Genomic DNA, 15,051 nt, shown 5'->3' with positions numbered 1-15,051 from the left:
AATGAAAAAAGGACATTAATTTCATTATATCAAGGAACACACTTGCAGAAAACATTTACAATCAGTATAACAAAGAAAAATCATTCAGCATAGTTGTTTTTCCTGAAAATTACTTCTTAAAGTTTTGTATCTCCAAGAAGGGTGAACAATATAGCTGAAAAACGTATCACTACATAAGCTTTTCATGTCAGTTCATATCTATAACTGTCAATGTTGATAACTATTGTTAAATTTTACTTAACTAACAGAATTACTGCCAAACTAGTGGCATTACCTGTCCTGTTTTATCGACAGTTTTTACTCCACAACGTTGTTTTTTGTTTTTTATTTTTTTAAGCAGTTATTAGGTACAGTGGTGAAACCTAAAACTCCTGCTGCGCAAGCCACTGAAGTTGTTGCTAGGTAACCAAAGAGTGAGTGAGTTGCTAGGTAACCATTGAGCAAGTGAGTGAGTTAGTAGCTTCCAGAATGTTGTTCCATATAACGTCGGCATCTTCGAAGAATTTGTGTAAACTTTTCGTACATCGAACTTTGACTGCATGTCTGTTTTGATAATCATATACATTAGTGCTAAAAATAATTTAGTGTATAACCTTTGGTTGTTTAGAAGTGATGTTCCTTATGAGTAATATTTAAAAAATAAATTCAACCTTTAGTCAGGGTAATCTAATATGCTGGCATTACTACTGAAAGCACACCTAAGTGCAAACCGAGCTGCTTTATTTTGAACCATTTGTAGTTTCCATGTCGTTCGTACTGAGGCCCCTGACCACACTGATGCACAGAAATCTGAGGCAAACAAGAGAATAGACTTTGCACAGTGCACTGTGAAAGCAAACCGCACCAACTAAAAATGTAACAAATGCTGAAATCTGGGCCCCAAATAAATCTATCACCCTTTGGTTCTAACAAGAGCTTTTTTCAAAATCATAAGTTTATAAGCTGGCTAGCATGTTTACCACTAGCTAACAGCCTTATTTCTTATTCATTTTTGATAAATATCTAATGGATCTTTAGAAATTATTGTATGTAAGTGTGGATTTGTTTAGAAAGAAGTCTATCGATTTGTCCAAGATGGTACTTTCTTCTTCTCCTTACTTTTTTCCACTTCCTGCTGGAAGAGGAGCACGTCAGCCATATGTCAGATTTTAATTGGTGTCTTCACTGTGGGAAGCTTGAGTTTCTTCTCCACAGACTGCAAATTATTTTGTTTGTAGTTTCAACAAAAAGAGCGAATTTTCTACAAAACAAACCCCAACGTCATCATCATTTTCCAAATGCCTGTCAGCCTCGACAACTCCTCTGCCTGTTATTGAAGAAGCATGTTGTCACGTTAATATTTTAGGATCTGAGGAGCTCATTAGGGCTTTAATGCCACACCATGAGATTCACAACCCGATGTGTGCATTCGGTGAGTCAGTCTACCCGCTCCCGTCTGCTTCACTGAGCTGCGCTCGCCACAGGCCAGAGCTTACGAAACAGTGTCATGATGAATGTGGTGGGAAGATGTGAACCATCATGTCTGTTTTTCCTTCGACCATGTGTTTGAAGGTTTCTGTGTCTCCCCTGTTTGATGTTTCGTCTTCTGTTGCGCTGTTTTAGGCTGCTTGCCTTTCTCTGGGCTTTAATCAGTTTCTCATGCCGTCTTGTGATTCCTTGCAACACAGAGAGGAAAGGACTGCAGTTTTGATGATAGCTTCCCTGAATTAATAAGCTGCTTTTTAGATAAACACTTTGTTTCTCAAGCTCCAACTCTTGGGCTGTGTTCGCACAGCAGGCGAATGCGACACACATCCGCTTTTTTTCCCCAAATGCGACTTCTGTCCAGATTTTTCACTGCAGTCTAAACGGCCCAATTCTGATCTTTCACCCCCCCCAAAAAAAATCCGATCCATATTTGGTACTAAATATCCTAAAAGAATAGACCTACTGGCATAGCCGCTCTTGACCAAGCAGTTAGAGCGCCACTTGGGTTGCTAGGTGACATGCTGGGCTTGGCTGGGGTTGCTAGGCAACGGACTGGACTTAACTGGGGTTAGTAGGTGAAGGGTACTGTACCTGATTTGTGACGTTACATTATGGACATTTTTGAAACGGCTTGTTTTATTAACTTATTGCCAAAAAAACAATTATTATCTCGAAACATTATTAATTATTGGGAGAATTTATTATCCAGCAAAATTTGCTATAGTGAAAGGTCATGTCGCATTTTATCCGGCTTTTATGTCATTGATTTGTGACGTTGCATTCATGTACATTCATAATTTTGAATTATTCAGAATTATGACGTACGTTGCAGTAAATCAGGCTGAACAGATTAGCTTCCTTCATGATTTCATGATCTTGTGACGATTCTGTCGGCTCCAATTTGTGAGTGAACTTTAAAATCGATTTTTAAATGGCTCTATCCATTATTACTCCTGTAATCATTCACGTTTTGTGTGACGTTTCTGTTATTCTTTGCTGTAGGGTTGTAAACCGTTCACACAGAAGGCTCATTACGGTCGGATTTAATTTGTAGAATGAATGACCAAATAAAAACTTATTTAAGCAAAAAAATCTGAATTGAGCATCAGGACCTGCTGCACTCATTAAGTTTCCTCCTTTGTTTTCCTTCACAGGAGTTAAAGAAGGAAGGGAAGAGAGATGGAGGGCAGGCGGGGATGATTAAGTCTGAGCTCTCCAACGGCAGGGCCAGCCCGGTGTCGGACACCAGCGTGCGACCTGGAAAGAAAGGTGAGCAGCCATCATTAGGTAGCCTGACGTCTGCCGGCTCACACTTTGATCCTATTAGCGTAACGAAGGATTTGGGTCAAGGATTGCTCACCGCTCTGCTGCTGGCAGGAACACAGATCCTGCAGGAAGCATAGAGGGTCTGGAAAATACAATGAAAGACGATCTGTCCAGTTACTTCACAACGCTGATGAGCCCAACATACATCCTGATTGGGTTTAATGAAACCCTGGAAATTACATGAAATTATATGGAGTTATTTCCATCCATTTATTCATCCATTCTTCCGGCCGTCCATCCATCCGGCTGTCCATCCCTTCATCCATCCGTCCATCATGTCATTCATTCATACATTCATCTTTGAGCCTGTATCATAATCCATCCATGTGTTCATCCATCCACCAGTCCTCCATTCATTCTATTCATCTGTCTGTCCATTTATTCATCCATCCATCCACAGACAAAACGACTTTAAAAAGGCGTAAAAACAGTTTCTAAATGCTGCATTATGGCGGCAAAGTCTCACACTGTGTGACAATAAGTAAAATAACACAATTATGAATATAAATAAAGGCCAATTAACTGCACTGGTAGGCTTATTCTATCGTTAAATAGCCATTGTCATTATATAGTTTGAATAACAAACTATACGCTGATTAAAAGCAACAAAAACAAATCCCTAGAAATAGTTTTAATCTTTGGTGATAAGCACTTCTTCATATTGTTCATACTGAGCGAAAGATGAACAATAGTGACCTCGTGTGGTGAAGTAGAGGAACTGCAGGGTCAGGTCTGCTTGCCCTCGCTGATGTGAAATGAGTCAAGAGTAATAATGAGACTAATGGATAAAAGGCAAACAACCACGAGGTTATGAGGAAGTGTAATGGGGTCAGTTAAGTTCAGACAGAGAGTCAGACGTTTAATTAAGGTTTTTATTTCATTTATTATTAGTTTATTACTGTGTTTGATGCAGGAGAGCAAATCCGAAAGCGGAGATGTAAGGCTTCCTTCAGCTATGCACCTCAGCATGAAGACGAACTGGAGCTGAAAGTCGGAGATGTGATCGAGATCATCGCAGAGGTGAGTCTTCTTTTAAAGATTTAAACAAGAGATGAAAAATGTCAGAAATATAAAAACATAAAAAGGATCCCGCACCTTTTTGGCCAAAGACATATTTTGTAAATCTAATCAAAATTAACGTCTTACTGGATTTTCTTCATCTTGTTGCTGCTTCTGTACCTTCAAAATATTTCACGATTTATTTGGAAGTGGAAGAAGAGCAATGTCAGAAGGATTGCATTCGGTTAACTAATTCTGCTTTTCTTAAATCTAAAAGTAAAATGCAGTTCAGAACGCCTTTCGTTCTGATCAAAACAGCTAACGGTACTAAAATCATCATCTAAAACTCCCAACATTCTGACTCTGTGTAAACAAAGAAGTTAACTCAGTGATAAAATTGTACAGATAGAGATCAGTTTCTACTAGGGTTCAATAAAACAAGGTCCACTGCACGAAATAGCCAATAGATGTGTGTTATTGAACTGGTTTAATGAAAAGTCTCCCACTGTAAATCAGTGGTACCAAGAAACTGTAAAATTCTACTAATAGAAAAAAATCAGCTTGGATGTAATGATCGTTTCGTGGAGATATGGCGACCTCTGGTGGATTATGTGTGAGTTTAAGGTTTCATTCACAGCAGCTGCTTTAATCAAACTAGTTTGTTTGTCTAGAACAGGGGTGCTCAAGTCCAGTCCTCAAGAGCTACCGTCCTGCAACTTTCAGATGCTTCCCTGCTCCAACACACCTGGATCAAATGAAAGGCTCGTTACCAGGCCTGTTTAGAGCTGATCCCTGTCTGTTGGAGTAATGATATTTCTAAAAGTTGCAGGATGGTAGCTCTCGAGGACCGGACTTGAGCACCCCTGGTTTAGAAAGTCCGGTTCGTTTGGGGTGTGTGAATGCGTAATCGAACTCTGATTCAAACCAAAAAGTGAACTCTGGTCCGCCTAAAAACTTCCTACGTTCATATGTGAATGCCAAGCGGACTGGAGATCGCTCCGAAAGCAGAAAGCAGACTACAGTGCAGGGCATTCTGGGTAAATACGACTAAAACAAACGTCACAGTCTAGCGCTACAGGGAGAAATGGATTTTCTTTTCTTCTTTTTTTTTTTACCAAAGAGAAATCCTCTAAACTCTGTCGCCACTTCTTCTTCTTTTGTTTTTAGTGGCACTACTTTCGTGTCCTGCATTTTACTACTCATCATTTAAATTCCTCAAATTCTCCAAATCCAGTATTTTTCCTTTCCCTCATTACTATTCAACTGAGCTACCGCTTAAATCTGACGCTACTCCATTTTGTTTACATTTTGTGAAGAAGGAAGTTGCACAGGTCTTCTTCAGAGATTTTCATGTCGTTTCTTTCAGTGGTTCTTGGTGCAGCGCCACCACAGGCGAGGAGGGGAACAGGTTCTTCAATTAGTTCGGCTCGGTTGACAGTGTTGTTATTTAGAGGCATTTCAGTCAAAATTAAGTAAACTAATCATTTGTTAAGTAAACATGATTAATTGGCTTCTTTATTTAATCACCTTACCTTATTTATATACATTTATTTATTTATTTTTTCTTTCTTTACGACCGTCTGTGGAATATTTATTGCACAATTGTATGTATATATAATCACGATACAGTACTATTTTAAATCTGCACCTAAGAATTAACCAAAGTATGAAATAACTAAAACTACTAAAAAAATATTTAACTCATAATAACTAAGAAAAAACTGAATTTGACAAACAGAAAAGTCACAACAAAATAAAACTAAACTATAATGGACTATTATTGAAAAACCTAAAATCTGGTTCTGTTTAGAGTTGAACTCCTCACATGGGGTTTTGTTTTTGGGTTTCTCTGGTGTTTAGGTGGAGGAGGGATGGTGGGAAGGGGTTCTGAATGGGAAGATTGGAATGTTTCCTTCCAATTTCACCAAAGAGGTCCTGGCAGATTCGGACGCTCCCTCCCTGGAAACTCCCAACTCGCAGGAGGAGATCCGCCACAGCCGCACCAGTGAGTCTTAAGAAAGCACATTTTCCAAGCCTCCTTCATTAAGGCAGCAGCCTTTGAAGCGGTTTTATAACTCTGTATTTTGTCTCTGTGTGTTCAGGTAAAGACAGCCCCGGCAGTGAAAGCGACGGAGGAGACAGTCGGTCAGAATCAGGGTCAGAAATCCAACCTAAGAAGGTAAAAAGTCAATTATTTTTTCAAAGTCAAAAACACAAATAAGCCCAGAAAGCATCAAACAGACTACAGTGGAATGTAACTCCAATATATTTGTGCAAAATTATTTTAATTTGGGATTATTTCTTACCATGTATTTAAAATATTCAAAAGAAGACGCAGCTTGGGAAGCTAAGCTACCTAGCCGCAATGCTAGTTGACGCGCTATTGGCTGGAATTCGCACAGCAGCCAATCCAGAAGCACCGTTTGATTTCTATGACACCAGCTGGCGTTAGCATCAAGCTAAAGGGAGGCTGTGGATGTTAGTAGCGCTACGGTAGTTTCCATTTAAAAAAAAAACTTTTGTTTTTTCTTGTAACAAGATGGTTGACTGTCTTTCCATAACATAAAGGACAAAAATGTTCATAATATGTCAAATTTAAAACAAGAATCACGTCATTATATTTACTTTTTTTGTGTCAGATGAATGAAATACTGACTGAATTAACTGAAAATTGCTGTTTTCTCACATTATTAAGCTTAGACATATTTATAAAACATAACAGGAACTTATATAACGTATAAATATAAACATAAATATTCTCTTTCCGTAAAAATATTTACAATAACAGTCTTTGAAACCTGTGAAAAACGAAGATAATGTTGCCGTGTTTAACCAATATGAAGATTTTTCAAATCTTATGAGCAGTGGGCGGTGAGAAGGAGCCGTTTTTCCACCACGTAGTCTATTTTAGTTAAACTTTTTATTACTATTTTATATTTTTTGTTTGTAGAAATCAGAATCACACTGCAAAAAATCAGAATCTTACTCATTATTTTTATTTTTAATCTAGTTTCTAGTGCAGATATCTTATTACACTTGAAATAAGTAAAAACTAACTTTACAGGAAGATATATGAGCTTGTTTTAAGTCCGTAATTTTTTTATATTTATTTTAAAAAGTAGTTGTCAGATTATTTCACTTATAAGACGGGGAAAATGTCTAGCTATTAGTTCAATAATCTGCCAGTTAAACTAGTACTTTTAAGGAATTATTGATTTATAATAGGCTCATCTATCCTGCTAGCTTTGTATTACTTCAAGTTTACTAAAATATTTGAAGTAGAAACTAAACCAAAAGTACTTGGTAAGATTTTCTGGTTTTGCAGTGTAACTAAAGACCTTCAAAAGTCGCCTAATTTAGCTATTTATCATTAAAAATGACCACTTTCTGCTATTTTAGGAGCAGAATTGATCATTTTTCTTGCATATTTTTGCAGATTCAGGGGATTGGCTTCGGTAACATCTTCAAAGACCAGCCCATCAAGCTCCGGCCGCGCTCCGTGGATCTGGATTCAGAAAAGGTAAGCCGCATCGTTACGCGTTTCCCTTCCCTCAGAGGACATCCTACTGAATCACCTTCACTTCCTGAAACGTCATCATCTAAAACTGGGAACATCTAAATTAAATAAATATACTTAGCACATATTAAAAAGGCATTTTTTACAACATAAGCTCTTTAAAACACAGGAATATATCTGCTTTTGTTATTTTTTTGTAAGAACGTCTTACATTTAGCTCCTCCCAGCTCTCTGTTTCAGTTTCGCAGCACAGGAAGTGGTTTTATGTTAACACACACACACACACAGACACACACACACACACACACACACACACAGACATCCTGCAGGGATTTGACAAGCAAAGCAGAAGTGAGAGCTCTGCAGCGCTCACTTAGAGCGAAGGAGAGAGAGCGGAGGGGAAATAATACGGCTTTTCACTCGGCTCTACATGCTCACATGTTCTGCTGCTGCCTCTGCGCTGATGCAGCAAAGATCCGACTTGAACCGAACCAGAACCGACGGTAGGCTCCGGCTTTTTCTGCCTCTTCTCCTCCGATTTTCTGCTCTTTCCTCACATTTCTTTTTAAAATTTACTCCACTTCTCAATGCCTCTATTGGACTTTCTTTGTTTTAAAACAAAGAGATTTGAAGTTGACTTGGCGATATCGCATCCCTTATCCGCTGAAGGTTGTGTAAATATTTTTGATTCAGGGTGAAAACGAGGAAACTAAATAAGCAACCCTTCTGCACAGAAAGCAAAATTACAAGACAGAACAAAGATAATCTAAAAGTAGAGATAATATAATTGGCTTAAGTTAAAATATTTAGGACTAAAATGAGGATTTTGAGTGTTTGCAGTTTTATTCCACTAAAAAATTATGTTTTGCTTGTAAACGTGTCACTTTACCTCATTTTCGGTCACATAAACAAATAACCTCATTTTTTCACTAATAATAAAACAAACCAGATTAAATCTGTTGCTTATTTAGCCAGTTTGTTCATCCAAACTTCACAAAACAGATTAAAAAGTTGATATATTCACAGTTTGGGTGAAAGGAGCATCATCTTCCTAAAAGAATAGCTGGTTTTTGCTAAAAGTACACTGCAAAAACACAAAATCTAGTATTTTTGTTATAGTTTCTATCATAAAAGTAACTATTCAGGAAAAATATACAGGATTGTGTTGAGTAAATAATTCCTTAATACTGATTAAAAAGCTCCAGTTCAATTGGCAGATTATTTAACATTTAGATGTTTTAAGTTAATTTATCTGCCACTAGAATGTTTTCATCAATATTAAGGAGTTATTCACTTCACACAAGCCTCTATGTGTTGCTGAAAAATGTTTTTTTAACTCCGTTTGTCTCATTTAAAGTGCGTTAAGATATTTTCACTAGAAACTAAACCAAAAATACCTTTGTAGGATTTTGTGTTTTTGCAAATAATTATTTTAGGAATGTGACTATTTGTAATCGACCTTCTTTATTTTAATTACAAACCCAAAGCAGGGAAATTCAAACATTTAAGTGAACAAAAGGCAAAGCAAAGCTGAAACTTTTAAACCGTTTCAAAGCAGCGATGCCTAAAAGCTGCTGCTGGTCATCAGGGCTTCCTGTGGCTCCTGTGGAGCAGATGTGTGCGTCTGAAGGATGTTTGCTCGCCTCTCCTGCTGAGTGTGTTATTTTACGGTGAGTCGGGTCTTTCTGCTCCCTAATGAGGCGACGGGAGGTGGGGGAGCGGCTCCATCCGGCTGAGTCACTGTGGAGCCAATCTGGAAGGTCAGCTGACCCTGATGTTGGAGAAAAGACGGCAAATATCACCTCCATTAAGTGCTCTAACTCTGTATAGAACGGACCATGAGTGCATCACAATCGGCTCTTTTAGTGTGTGTTTTTTTTTAAATGGATGACAAATTTGAAACGAGACTTTTTTAAAAACAGGAAGTGAGCATTTGTCATCTGGATCCAGTTGACTTTGGTTGTAGGAAGGACACAGACTGTTTTCATGATTAAAAAGCGATTTATTAAAGCTGCAGTGTTAGGCCTTTTGCAACTAGCAATAAAAATGATGAATTAAAATTAGCTCAATAATTTCCACTGGCATGATTTATTGTTTTTAGCTTTTTCTCTGTTTCTACCAAAAACTGGATGATAAAGTTCATTTTGGTGTTTTTCCTTTTTTTTAAGGACAATTTTGTTTAGAGAGATTTTATAATTAATTTTATTTGTTGTTTTGGTTGTTTTGTTGATTTATTTTGGATATTTAAAATGTCTTCCGGTTCCAGCTTTAAATGTTGATTGAAATTTAAAGTTTATTGATCTTTGAGAACGTGTTCTTGCATAACTATTATATTACTTGAAAACTGTCTCAAAGCAACAATATTATCGTTTATCGCAATAACTGATTAGTTTATTTTTTAGTTTTTACGTATTTGTTGAAACTGTCACCATGTCGTGGCAATTTATCCTGAAACAGATAATCTGAAAAAAATTGAGCTTCTCTGACTTCTCCCAGTGCCAAGTAGAAACAACCAATCAGAGCCAGGAGGAGGGTCTTAGCGCTGTCAATAATGCCCGTGTGTGTGCCACTCGCCCACCGACATAACCTCATTGCGTTCTGCTATCATGAAGCTTCTCCTCATCAACAGGGTCGGATGTGAAAGCTAATGCTAGTTAGCATAGCCACAGATGATAGCGGATAAATGGTTTTCCTGTAACGGTGAGTTGTTTCTCCACCATTAGCACACTTAACAGCGCTTTCACAAGGTTTTTTTTTTTACCATAGCACAGGGCATTCTGGGTAAAAACAACCAAAACAAACACGCGTACCTAGCGCTAGCGGGAGAAATGGCTAATTGTCTTTTACCAAAAACAAAAGTGAAATCTTACGACCACTAAAATCTGACGCTACTCAGTTTTGGCTAACATTTTATAAAGAAGGAAGTTGCACTCAGTGTTATTTTCTTCAATGACTTTTGGTGCAGCGCCCCCACAGGTGAGGAGGGGAACAGGTTTTCCTAAGAATTTGGTTTGAACCACAACAGCTGAAAATGTAGCAAATGTTTCAGTTTTGGTCCCAAACCGAACCAAGTCTACTGGACCATCGGTTGTGAAAACATCCTGACTGTAGACGGACTTATTGAGTCAGAATAACGGTTTTATTGCTCCATTACTGCCGTTTAACTAAGTCATAAATGAAGCATAGCCTGGTCATGTGCAGTAAAGGGAGACTTGCAGAGTCACAGCATGACTCATAAGAAGCAGGCTACTCTAGCGACGCAGTTGCTCAGAGGAAAGTGTTGATGCATGACTGTTCACACCAGTAACAATGCTGGTCAGAACTGGAGCAGAAGCTACGACGTCTATCTGAATGTTGCCAAACAGTGTTTCGTATCACACCTTCTGCGTGACAAGCATTTCTCCATGGAGCCGGTTTGTTAGGTCTCCAAACTACCACCGTCAGACAACCAGTTAAATTTCACTTTATAAACTCAGATTTCAGCTGGAGACTTTGATATTTTGTCTTTTGGTGAGCATTATGTTATGAACTGATGTTTCATTTCAACAACTCTCAGCTGCATTCTGGCCTACTTTGTTCTCGCTTCTTCTTTCATGTATTTTTTCATATTTCTCTAAACTTTTAAATAGAAAAACTGCATAGAAATTATGATATATGAAATTTAATTTGTGCACTTTCTCATCAGAGTGCTTTATTTTGCTAGATATTCACTTGCTGTGTCTTAAAGTGAAACAGATAGAAAATCAGCAGTCATTTTAAATTATATTGGTTTATACATTGAAACTCAATTACTACAAGAAGTCCTAAATATAAAATGTTATTTCAGATAAAGGGAAAAAGTACATTTGCAGAGACAGAGACCCTCTCGTCTGACTCAAAAGGGAAGTTGACTCAAACTCTGCAAGGTGCAAAGCTGCTGTGGCAACAAAACAAAACTCAAAGCATCAAACCTCCACCATTATCCTCCACAAATAGAATGAAGTGTTTGTGTTTGTTTTCTCCAGACATCTTCATTTTGTTTTCATCCCTCCATCGTTTCCAGAGGTCTGGTGCTTCATCTTATTTTCAGAGAGAAGAGTCTTCCTCATTGAAGTTCTTCTGAATGTGACCTTCTTTCCTTCCTACGACCGTTTAGCTTGAGCATTGAGGGCTACAGACAAAGGTTGAGAGGTTGCAAAGTACTTTCGATGTGTTTGAAGGAAGACTGCAGACTTGCACGATTTCACACAAAAGCAGAAAAAAAAGACATTTAATCAGGATGTGTTATGCAAAATAATTTTTTTTTACGTTTTAATGCTTCCATTTGGGTTTCTACTGGTTCTAAAACCAGCCTAAGCACTTAAAAAACTTTTTGTAGCAACTAGTTAAAGTTTTGTAGCAACATTGTTAATGTTTCCTGACTTTTGAGTCACATTCGACATGTATAGTAACTCAGCTAGCAACTCCAGCCCGTTACCTAGCAACATCGCCCAGCCCAGCTAGACCCGTTACCTAGCAACCCAAGCTGAGTTCCAGCATGTTTGGTTAGCTGGTTTTATCAACTGTCTGGACTGTTGTATGGCTGCTGGAGTGTTTTGTTGTTGCTACATTCTTGTTGGCTGTGCTGGAGGCTCTTCTAATGCTTTTCCTAGATGTATGGTCGTATGGACCCCATACAGACGTCACAGAAAAAATCTGCTCGCTGACGGTGAATAACATTGGTTTTACCCATCAAGTTGTCAATAGTTGTATAACTATACATTAAAGATGTATAACTGTAACGACAACTAAATAACAGGTCAGGAAAAAGTTTTAATTGAGAAATAAAATGGTGAGGGGAGGGAAGTAGCTTAGTTATGCTAGCTAGCTTGACTTTGGCCAGCAGCAGCTTATTTGGATTGAAAGTGACAGGAGGCCCTAAAACAGCTCAAGGTAGCCAGACTTCAGCATGAATTTGTGCAAAAAAATAAAATGAGCGTGTTTTTTATTGCCTATGTACGATATCCTTTATGCTAACCTGTTCAGCATAATAGATCGCCTTAATGCAACCAAACCTCAAACCAAACCTGATCGGTTCCTTCTCTGACTCCGTTAAATAAGCATTTCTGAAGAATTTTTTTTGAGTCTCAGACGTCATGGCTAAAAAATGACTGAAGGTTTAAACTTACAAGCTTCAAAACTGCTCTTTGCTGGTGCTTTAAACATTTCTTAACATCATTGCACCATCACCTCCAAGGATCTACACCTCAAGCCACTTCTGCTTTGTGGGAACTAAGTTACAAACACTTTACTCTAAACTTCTTACTTCAAGAAAGCAAAATGCAGGACGTCCTTCCTGCTGCAGCAGTAAAAGACGTTCCACCTGCTGAGAGCCGTGTCCTACTTTAACTCCTCTGCTGTCAGATCCTCTGTCTGCTGTCACTGCCAAGGACAAACACAATCTGCAGCAGATCGTTTATCCTGCAGAGGAAGCGATTGGCTGCAACCTGCTGCCAAGGTGACCCAAACATCAAACTGTCAGATTTTAGAAGCTGCTGGACGTCAGGTCCAGAATCTGACACAATAATCCTGTTTTTACCAGCAGACAATAATATGTAAGAAACGCAGAGTTCCTGCAAATCAAGGCTAAAAACCCAAATATAACAACCAGAACATTGATTATTATCGGTTTTGAGGATTTTGATGGTGTTGTGACAAATCTTTATTGCCGTTTCATAATTGGTAACTGAATTGTTCTTATGGTGTAAAGCACTTTGAGCTTTTCTTGATGAAACTCGACAGAAAATGAAGGAAATGAAGAGGAAAGGATTTTATTTCCACACGTCTTTTTTATTCATAGTTGTTTGACAGTTCATCCGTCCGTCCGTCCGTCCGTCCATCCATCCATCCATCTTTTCTTTGGTTCATACATCCATTTTTTTGTCCATCCGACCAACATTCGTTTGCTCATCCATCGATCCATGTTTTCATCCATCCATCTGTTCATTCCTACATCCATCTGTCATCCATCCATCCGGATCTCCGTTTATCTCCTTTGTTTTAAGTTTTGCCATCACTTTGTACAAACACTTCAGTTTCCAAAAATCTTTTTTCAAACTATTTTTTAAGCTTATTTACCTCATTTATGACACACATCTTTTCCATATACTTTGTCTTCTATTCTTGATCTGAACTTTAATTTATCTACAATTTGCCTCCTTATGTTTAGAGGAAACAACTGACTAAAAACATCTATAGATGTTTGCTAACATGACTTAAAACATTTTCAGACTAAAAGCCTATGAACCAGTGAGAAGTGAAAAAATGTTACTGGTGAAAATGTGAATGTTTAACTGGGCCGTCCCACTCATCCCGCCTGGCCTTGAAAAGTCCCCATCGATCTGGCGCCGGCGTTTCGGCTGCCATCAGTATGCGATAGGTGGATGTTGACTCCTCTCTGCTGCAGCGATGCCTCACAGCTCGCACCTCCACATGCGTCTCATTAGGGTGGGAATGAGGAAGAGGAGGAGGGAGGGAGGAAGTGTTGAAGGGAGAGGTCGGGCAGAACAGAGGCGTGTGTGTGTTCAGACAGACTGCGTGCTGTGAATGTGTGTGTTTTCCTGGGGAAGAGCCACCCTGGTTCCACAAACACCACCGAGGGATCCACTCCAGCTGGGGAACAACGGCGGCTTTAACGCTCTTCGTCAGCAAGTCGGCTGCTTGGTTTCTGCGTTGAATCTATTCGTAGGATGCAAGGGTGTTCATGGGAGAAACTAAATATATTTAGGTATGTTTTAATATTTATATCTTTTAAGGAAGTGTGGAGGATCTGCTTGGAAGATTGAGCGAAAACAAACACAGTGAATATCCGGAAACTTCTGCTTTATCAGGAATATCAAATATTAGTTTGACGCACTTTATATGAGTTGTTTCATAAATTAGTTGATGTGTAAAAATCCCATGAATTTGGTGGAAGAAGGGAGATCTACAGAACTGAAATGTATCTAATGGGTTTTTCTGCAGCTCTGGGAAGAAAAATACCCGTTTTTTTCACTGTGGTCATTAATTTTTTAGCCATCATGTCAATGCGAACTTAAACTTTGTTGTTTTAAATTTGCTAAGTGTGAAAATCGCACTACGCATGTGCTACTGTGTGCCATGTTGTTAGATTTGTGTAAATTGTGAAGCACATTGGTCAACTTTAGTTGTTTTTAAACATACTAGAGAAATAAATCTGTCATTAGCATGCTAATTGATTAGCTTTAGTTGTGTTGGAAAGATAGCATTTTGTTTTTAGCATTGACATATGCAGCATTGATACATTGATGTTTGATTGTTAAGCATCTACTTCTGTCTTTTTCTGGACGAATAATTCCAGTTTTAACTGGTTAAATGGCTAATGTTAGCATAAGCATTACTGCTGTTAACTGTTTGCTAGCTCTGAAATGCCAAATTATGTTAAATTTAGCATGCTAACGACAGCATTGTTGTCCTTAATCCATTGCCAAATCTGAAATTCCCTTCTATATCAACTCAACTCTCAAGCTAAGGGTTTCGTAAATAAAAAAACGAAACCCTTTGTTTTCGTTAAAAAATGAAAAAGTATGAATATATTTTATACTTATATTTTATATACTTAGTAGTACTTAGTATACTTAGTAGCAGTGGTGGAGAAAGTACTCAAAAATGTACTTAAGTAAAAGTACAAATACACAGTCAAAAATGTACTTAAGTAAAAGTCAAAGTACCACATTAACATTTTACTTAAGTAAAAGTAAAAAAGT

At 38.1% G+C, this 15,051-nt stretch overlaps 1 protein-coding gene across 5 annotated transcripts in view; it reads left to right on the top strand.

The window, feature by feature from the left end:
• The window catches only part of sh3kbp1 (SH3-domain kinase binding protein 1), a 68,004-nt gene that overhangs the window by 37,081 nt on the left and 15,872 nt on the right, over positions 1 to 15,051 (top strand). For all 5 annotated transcript variants that reach the window (XM_008396471.2, XM_008396472.2, XM_008396470.2 and 2 more), the window contains exons 3-7: positions 2,622 to 2,736; positions 3,707 to 3,813; positions 5,653 to 5,797; positions 5,895 to 5,971; positions 7,229 to 7,312. In XM_008396471.2, the coding sequence (XP_008394693.1) occupies positions 2,622 to 2,736; positions 3,707 to 3,813; positions 5,653 to 5,797; positions 5,895 to 5,971; positions 7,229 to 7,312 (528 nt within the window). The remainder of the gene's footprint in view (positions 1 to 2,621; positions 2,737 to 3,706; positions 3,814 to 5,652; positions 5,798 to 5,894; positions 5,972 to 7,228; positions 7,313 to 15,051) is intronic.

Source organism: Poecilia reticulata, linkage group LG20 (assembly GCF_000633615.1).
Source record: "Poecilia reticulata strain Guanapo linkage group LG20, Guppy_female_1.0+MT, whole genome shotgun sequence".
NCBI lineage: Eukaryota > Metazoa > Chordata > Actinopteri > Cyprinodontiformes > Poeciliidae > Poecilia > Poecilia reticulata.
The sequence above is the reverse complement of the archived record's forward strand: the minus strand, read 5'-3'. Positions and strand labels throughout refer to the sequence as shown.